The sequence below is a fragment of the Triticum aestivum genome, chromosome 2D (assembly GCF_018294505.1).
Source record: "Triticum aestivum cultivar Chinese Spring chromosome 2D, IWGSC CS RefSeq v2.1, whole genome shotgun sequence".
In the NCBI taxonomy this organism is placed as follows: domain Eukaryota; kingdom Viridiplantae; phylum Streptophyta; class Magnoliopsida; order Poales; family Poaceae; genus Triticum; species Triticum aestivum.
The window spans coordinates 403,353,020-403,361,845 of record NC_057799.1 but is presented as its reverse complement, the minus strand read 5'-3'; the positions used below and the strand labels follow the sequence as shown (position 1 = coordinate 403,361,845).

The 8,826-nt window shown below is 42.6% G+C and overlaps 1 protein-coding gene across 1 annotated transcript; it reads left to right on the top strand.

The window, feature by feature from the left end:
• The first annotated feature begins 1,315 nt into the window (after nt 1-1,315).
• Nucleotides 1,316-3,190, top strand: LOC123053418 (trihelix transcription factor ASIL2). The gene has a single exon (XM_044476895.1). The coding sequence runs from the start codon at nt 1,664-1,666 to the stop codon at nt 2,903-2,905; it is 1,242 nt and encodes a 413-aa protein (XP_044332830.1). The 5' UTR covers nt 1,316-1,663; the 3' UTR covers nt 2,906-3,190.
• Nucleotides 3,191-8,826: the final 5,636 nt, after the last annotated feature.

Below are 8,826 nucleotides of genomic sequence, written 5' to 3'. Positions count from 1 at the left end.
CCAACAAATGCTTGGGCGTGCAAGTACACCATCAATGGGCCCAACTATAAAATGGGGTACTACCTTTCTTATGGTATTTATCCTCGATGGGCAGCAGTTGTGAGACTATATCCGATCCTCGAGGTAGAAGACAATGTATCTTTGCACAAATGCAAGAAGGTGTGAGAAATGATGTGTACAGTGTATTCGGAGTGCTCCAAACTCGTTGGAGTATTGTTCGTGGATCTACAATGATGTAGGAGCCAGAGACATATGGTAGTTGATGACATGTTGTGTAATCTTACACAATATGATTGTGAAGGATGAGGACAAAGGGGCAGTCCACACACATGATTTTGAGAGGCCTGGGGTACATGTCCGCCTCCCGACAAGATGTGAAGTATGTTGTGAACTTTCCAGAGATCGACAACTTCGAGATCAACAGGTGCAAGCGCAACTAATTAATAATCTTATGGAGCATATATGAACTCACACTGCAAAACAACGAATTTTAGGTTTGAATTATGCACGCCAAATAAATTTTACGTTTGAACTATGTATTTTATGTACTGATAGATTTTATTGTGTGTAATATTTTTTATTATGTGTATTTGTATCACCAAACGATAGACGTGTACATATTTGCATGAATCGATATTTCGAAAGTGAGAGTTATGATTGCAAAGACAAACATTTGAGGGGCGGGCCACCCGGATGCGCCCGCGGACATCTAGGAGATCATATTTGATCACTCTAGTTGTAGATGCTCTAGGACTGCTGGCAGTAGGAAATGTCGTATGCTACTATCATGCACATAATACTAGCGTATGATATAACCTTTACAGTGCATACTATTATAGTGATCTCATTTATTGTCATGCATGGCCATATTATGATACTCAATCTTCTCTTTTCCCATTAAATTGTGGTAAAAAATATCTAATTAATATGTATGATACTTTTGTTGTGACCGGTTTAACCAACACCTTCCTATTTCTGTAACAAAGTGTGTGAAGCTCGTATTTCTATAACAAAATCATGTTTACAGATGCATTAATTACAATGTATGCATACATAATCACTAAAGGATGAAGGACTTCTACATGCATTGATGAATTTTCTCTTAATTGTTGTATGCAATGATTTAATGCATCTCAATGTCTAAACATATGATAAGGCGCAATAAAAATAAGACTAGCAAAATGAAAAAAAATAAAATAAGACAGGACCTTTAAACCGGAGCGAGCAATCGAGAAGACGACGACGAGAATTCGTCGTCGCCTCGCGCTCCTATACCCTGCTAGTGCATCAAAAGTGGTGTTGGCTTGTTTTCCGGCTGGACAGGACAGGAGACTCTTCCGACTCCGAGGAACAATGGGAGGAAGTGGAACGTGGCGACCGGTCTTCCTGCCTGCCGGCCGACGCGTCAGTCTGCAGGAAGCCCAAAATACCCCCCACCGCCGGCCGTTTTCTCCGACCCGACCTAACCCACCCCGGCGCCAGCCAGAGCCCATCCGCCCCGGCCTGGCCCAAGTCAACCCGCCGCGCCGAGTCCCAACCGGACGGACCCCCTCAAAGCACGACAGCCCCACACCGCCGGCACCGCCGCACCACCACCGACCCCTAACCTACAACCCCAGATCGGTTCCAACCTAGATCCCTAATCCCTCCCCGATCCGCCGCCATGGACGACGACGACAACTCCCCGTCGCCCTCCCTCTCGCCGGCCTCCTCCTCGCCGCTCCCGGTCGCCTCCGCGCTCCCCGTCGCCGACCCCGTCACCGTCGCCTCCGCGCCGCCCGGCGGCCCCCTGACGCTCGCGCTCCCGATCCAGAAGCACGGGTCCTACCCTAGCCACGGCGGCGGCGGGGGCGGGGGCGGGGGCAGGGAGGATGCGTGGAGCGAGGGCGCCACCTCCGCGCTCATCGACGCCTGGGGGGAGCGCTTCGTCGCGCTCGGCCGCGGCAGCCTCCGCCACCCCCAGTGGCAGGAGGTCGCCGAAGCCGTCTCCTCCCGGGACAACTACTCCAAGGCCCCCAAGTCCGACGTGCAGTGCAAGAACCGCATCGACACGCTCAAGAAGAAGTACAAGATCGAGAGGGCCAAGCCGGTCTCGTCGTGGCAGTTCTACGACCGCCTCGACGTGCTCCTCGCCCCCACCTACAACCAGAAGCCGGCCGCCCACCCTAACGGACGGAACGCGGTGCCCACGGCGCTGCGCGCGGGCTTCCCCCAGCGCAGCCGCACGCCGCTGATGCCGGCCTCGGCGCCCGTCAAGCGGAGGGCGCCGTCTCCGGAGCTGTCGGCTTCGTCTGAGTCGTCCGACGGGTTCCCGCCGGAGCCTGCGCTCCCGGCGGCGAATGGCAAGAGGAGGAGGACGGACGAGGGGCGCGTGGATGGCTTCAGCGGCGGTGACCGTTCTCAGGGCATGCGAGAGCTAGCGCAGGCGATACGACGCTTTGGTGAGGCCTACGAGCGCGTGGAGACAGCGAAGCTGGAGCAGGCCGCCGAGACGGAGCGCCAGCGTCTGGACTTCGCACGGGAGCTTGAATCGCAACGCGTGCAGTTCTTCCTTAATACGCAGAAGGAGCTCTCACAGGGCAAGAGCCACATCTCTCCCGCTGCGGCTGCCTCCCACTCCCAGGTAGGTGCCGCCACTGTTGGTGGCTCATCTAGGAGGATGGCGTCTGTACCAGATTCCACATCGAGAAGAATGGCACCGTTTCCTGATGCCCGGACGAGCAGCAATCACCATGACCGGTACCGTGCCAGCGACGGGAGCAGACACCATCACCGCCCTGCCCTTCGCCCGCATTATCAGTACCATGAGAGCAATATGGCCGACTCTGCAGCTGCCAGCGACGGGGAGCAGAGCGATGAGGAGGAGGAGGAAGAGGACGATGACAATGAAGAAGAGAGCCAGTGATGACAGACTGAATAACAAGCCAAGGCATTGGTGATTCAAAGAGTTTTTATTGGTATGTGTTAGGGTTACATTGCAACAACTTAGCTTATATTGAATGCAAGCAGGAACTATATGTCTAGGCAGTAATTTATTGGCAATCGTTTATCAAAGTGAGATCTCTAGGAGTATAATTAGTAACTAGTTATGATAAGCTCCCGCCCTGTACCATGTGCTAGCCACATAATTTCATGTCTCTTTATCTAGTTACAAGAACACCATCTGGTCTGATGTCGTTTGTGCCAAGAAGTGTGGCGTGTTTGCTGAATCTTGTGGCCTCTATCAGGGCTTGTTCTTTGCCAGACTGTGCTCAGCAGCAGCAGCAGCCTGGATTATTATATGTGTTAAAAGTAGTCTTATCATCATCTTGCCTTGTATGTGAAATATTTATCTGCAGAACTAACTGGCGTGACCCATGTTTTACAATGTTGCCTGCTGCTACGCTTTGCCTTTGCAGAATAAAGATGTCATGAACCTGTAGTCTGTTGTATGCAAGTCTTGCTCTCTCAGGTTCAGGTGGTGCTGACGTGCTAGTGCGATCAATCACTTTTTATCGTAAAAAGGGGAAGTTCTTCTTGCAGGGAACAGGGAAGTGATTCGCTAACTGATTGTTGATGTTTCCTTCTCTGATTGTTGACGTTCTCTGCATTTGGCGCGGCTGTGGGACACATATGATCATGTCACTACATGCAGAGTCGAGCATGTTTCTTTTTTTTTTTCTTTAAAGAAGGAAGAAGAAAAGCCAACAGTTGTTGGGTTCTTTCCCGAATAACACAACACACCGTGCGTGTAGGAGCAGGTGCAATACGCAAGCATGATGTTTTGGGCATTACACCTCTTTGAAAGAACTGCTACGGTGCTACCCAACAAATTACATGGCATGACGATCCTTTTGTAGAAGCCAAGAACCGTAGAATGGTAATCATATATGTATATATAAAGCAAAAGAAATGTATATACAAAAACACAAACAAAAGGGAAAGGAAAATAGGGATCTAGCCAATTGTTGCTCTCGGAATCATCAAAACCATTCATTTTTTTTAATATTTTTCCATTTTCGTGCATCCATATGTTCGGGCATCCCATAATGAGGACGTCCATGCTATTTGTTTAGGAAGAATTAAAGTTGCTAAACTGACTTCATCAAAGAGTGAAATTACCCTGTTTTATTTGTAAGAATGGATTGCCAATAGTCTTGAGTACACATGCAGTCGCATTCTCTTCCACTTGTTAATTAAGGAGAACACAAGCACAACTAGGCATGTGAAAAGACTTTGTTTCGAGAAGGTTTCTAGTGTTGACTTCGTCATGTCGTCAGAGCCAAAAGAAGATTTTTTGTCTCAGTCTACCAGCACTCTTCTACAACCATTTGATAAGAAAGTGAGATTCTTGTTTCCCCATAAGCCATTTATACATTTGAATAGAGTAGTAATCCTTAGCATTTCAAGGGTAGCTCGATTTGTTAAGAACTTGTGGAATGCTACTCTGATATAACCACATTTGGATTTCATCAAACTGTGCAAACGCTTGGGTAGATCATAGTTCGTGGAAGTGACCAACCAAGTTCTCAGAATTAGTCATAGATGCAACTATAGCCTTGTCATTGATTGCTTGTGAATGAAGCTCTGAGAATTTCTCAACTAGAGATTGTTCTTGCCATTTATTCTGCCATAATATAGTAGTGTTTCCTTGGCCAACTTTACATATTGCAGGTTTTTTTCATAGATGGATCAACTTCAAATGAGATTTCCACCAGTGAGAGCCGTCCATTCTTTCAAGGGGAGAATTGATTTGGAAATATGACTCCCAAATAAGTTTGATCCAAGGTAGCTCAGTTCTATTGAAGAATTTATGGAGTTTTTAAAAAGCAAAGTTTTGTTATGGGTTTTCACATTTAAAATACCAAGAATTCCTTGAACCATGGTTTGCATTCTTTTCCCAAGCAATGGGAGCATGTTCTTTGTCTTGTCCAAATTTCCTTCAAAGTCAGTGCCTCGAATATTTGTTCACTTGATCAGTAGCCGAAGCTGGCAGAGTGAGCGCATGAAAAAAAATGAGGAGTGAGGAAAAGATAAATTTGATCAACTGGAGCCTTCCATCATATGATAGCATTGTTGAGGAGCCACCAAGCCTTCTTTCAATTCTTTGACATATTGGATGAAATCCCCACTCTTGTCCTGCTTGTGTTTAAAGGATGCCATATATAGGTAAATGGAAAATGAACTTGTTAGCATTCAAGAAGTAATGTTGACCAAATGTTGCATTATGTCAGCATGGACATTTAAAGGCACCATGACAGACTTATTCTAAATGATCTTGAAACCAGTTTGATCAAAATAATAAATGAGCAGATTTTTTAAATTTTTTTTATAACTGAGCCTCTTCAGCTAGAAGTACCCAAAGAGTGTCACCAATATATTGTATCACTTGAAAATCAGGGCAAGAGTTGGTTTCCATAGGAGTATGAATTAATTGATTGTGCACTGAGAATGGACTAAAGTAAATCTGTGACCGCAACACAAATGAGAGGGAAGAGAGGGTCTCCTTTCCTAACCCCTCTCAAAAAGTGAAATTGCTTCAGGAATGCAATTAAGCAAGATTGATGAGGTCCTATAGCTAAATATCATTTTGATCTAGTTAAGACACCTCTGTCCAAAACCCCTAGTGGCTAGAATTTCTAGAACTGTATCATGGTCAATCGTATCAAAAGACTTTTCAAAGTCTAACTTGAGGACCGATATCTCTTTCTTGGTCTGCTAACATTGAAATAAATTTTAACACCCAGGCAAGAAAATCTTGCATAGACCTTAATCTTAAAAAAATCTAAATTGATTAGTGTGGACCAATTTTAGGATGAGCTTGTAATATTTTTATGGAACATCTCAATGGAGATATTGGTTTGAATCTCCTGGGTTAACAAGATTACCTTTCTTGGGAATCAAAATGCCGAAAGAGGAACTAATGCACTAAATATTGATTATGCAATGACAGAAACCGACGATGAGAATATAAATCAGTTGAGATAATGTCCCAGCATGCCTTGACAAAAGGCCAGTTAAATCCACCAGACCCTATAGCCTTGTCATTAGGCATGTTTTTTAGAACTTCATCAATTCCTTTTTGATATATGGTGTTTGAAGACAATGTAGATCATCAGATCTCTAAAGAAGGTTTTGCAAGTGAAATTTTTTACTCGTTGGATTGGTACAGCTAAGCCTAAGTTTGAAAGATCTACCAAGGATAGCAGACTTGGATTGATCCTCATTGTCCTTTTTTCCCATTTCATCTTGCAACAAAACGATGTGAATAGATGTATACTTAATTGTGGCTTTGACATGGAAGAATTTGGTATTTTCATATTCAAATTTTACTTGCTTCTAATATGCATTTCGGTATGACAACAGGTTAATCAAATGACTTTTTTTTTTAAATCCTCCATTCTATTCCATAGTTGGTAGGTCTCTCAACTCTTTCAGCAGGTCAACGAACATGATTAGTACATTGGAATTCTTAATATAATAGTGTCCGAAAGGTTTAACAGATATTTGGACCAAATTCTAAGCCCCTTTCTGAGTCTTTTGAATTTAGTTGTGATTGCTTTTGCATTGGCAAGCATTGACCTCTTAATCACATTCTTAATTACCTTCTTAAAATCAATGTGCCCTGGCCAAAAAAATTCAAATCTCAAAAATATGATTATGGATATTTGTTTCGACCTGAATGATGCAAGGAACATGATATGAGATTGGGCTTTTACAAAGGAAGAACCATTGTGTTAGGGTAACATCTATGATTCAGAGGAAAGCAACACTCAAGTTTCTCAAGTAGAGGTGCATCATGCATATTGCTCCAATGGAAATTTCTGCCTTTAAGAGGATTTCAACTAACCAAAGGGTACATATGGCCTCATTTTCCTTCCTCATATCATTAATATTTCCACCAGCTCTACTTCTATTTTCTGGATATCTGGCATAGTCAAAATATCCCATCACTAGCCAATCAATATCATCTGGAGCTTGAATGTCTTGAAACCATTCCATCAATTTTTTACCATACACTATGAGACAATAGCCCCTCAACCCTCACTTTATTGAAGTAAATCAACATGCTCAAACAGTGAAAATTCTTTTCAGGAATGCAATTAAGCAATACCGATGAGGATTAGAACTAAATATCATTTTGATCTAGTTAAGACATCTTTGTACAAAACCCCTAGCGACAAGAATTTTTAGAATTGTATGATGATCAGTCATATCACAATCCTTTTCACAATCTAACTTGAGGACCAATATCTCTTTCTTGGTGTGATGGCATTGAAATAGAAATTTAAAAGCCAAGGCAAGACAAGCATGTATGGACCTTGATCTCACAAATCCAAATTGATTACTGTGGATCAATTATAGGATGAGCTTGCCAAGTTTGTTAGCTAGGAGCTTGTAATATTATTCATGGAACATCTCAACAGAGATATTGGTTTGAAATCTCCTATGCTCAGAGGATTACCATTCTTGGGAATTAGAGTAGTGAAATAGGATTTAATGCACTAAAGATTGATTATGCAATGACATAAATCATCAATGAGAGTATAAATAAACCATGATAATGTCCTAACATGCCTTGATATAATCCCCATTAAATCCACCAAGCCCTAGAGCCTTGTCAGTAGGCTATTTTTTTGTAACTTCATCAACTTCCACTTTGGTAAATGGTGCTTTAAGACAGTGTAGCTCATCAAATCTTTGAAGAAGGGTTTGCATGCGAAAAAACGAACTGGTTGGATTGGTAGAGCCAAGCCTAAGTTTGAAAGCTCCCTCAACGATATCAGGCTTGAACCGATCCTCATTGTGCTCTTGTACCATTTTGTCATGCAGCAAAATAATGTGATTAAGTATATACTTACTTGTGACCATAATTTGGTATTTTGATATCCAAAGTTTACTTGTTTACGATAGATATTTCAGTATGAATACAGGTTAAACAAGTGACTTTCAGAAATTCTCTTCCATTATGTTCCATAGTTGGTTGGTCTCTAAACTCTTCGAGCATTTCAACGAACCTGATCAGTAAATTGGAATTCTGAAAAGTGGCTGAAAGGTTTAAGAGAGATTTGACCAAAATTTAAGCCCCTTTCCGAGTGTTTTGAATTTAATTGTGATTACTTTTGCATTGGGAAGCATTGAACTCTTAGTCCCATTCTTAACTACCTTCTTCAAACCATTATGCTCCGGCCAAAAAATTCAAATCTGAAAATTTTGATTTAGGGATATTTGTTCCAACCTGAATGATGCAAGGAACGTGATTCGGGATTGATTTTTACAAAGGAGGAGCCATTGTGTTAGGGTAACACCCATGATTTAGAGGAAAAACACCAGTCAAGTTTTTGAAGTAGAGGTGCCTCGTGAATATTGCTCGAATAGAAATTTCTACCTTTAAGAGGATTCAGCTAACCCATGGGTACTTAGGCCTTATTTAACTTCATCATATCATTAATATTTCCGCGAGCTCTATTTCTATTTTCTAGATATCTTACATGGTTAAAATCTCCCATCACTAGCCAATCAATATAATTTGGAGCTTGAATGTATTAAAAACAATTCATCTATTGTTGTTGACCATATACTCTAGGGAAACAGCCCCACAACCGTCACTTTATTAAGAAAAGCCAGAGAGCCAAATATGTACAACACAAGGCTAGATATATACAATCCCCAAACAAAAATATGACCTAGGGACTAAGACCTATGAGGGTAGGAAAGAGATCCATTTAACCAGTTTCTCCGTGTATTTATCCTTGATTCTATGAATCGGGAGGGATATGTCATGGATACAACCACCTTCCCACTTAGAAAAAGAAGGCCTTCCATTCTTGGAGATTTTTTCATTCC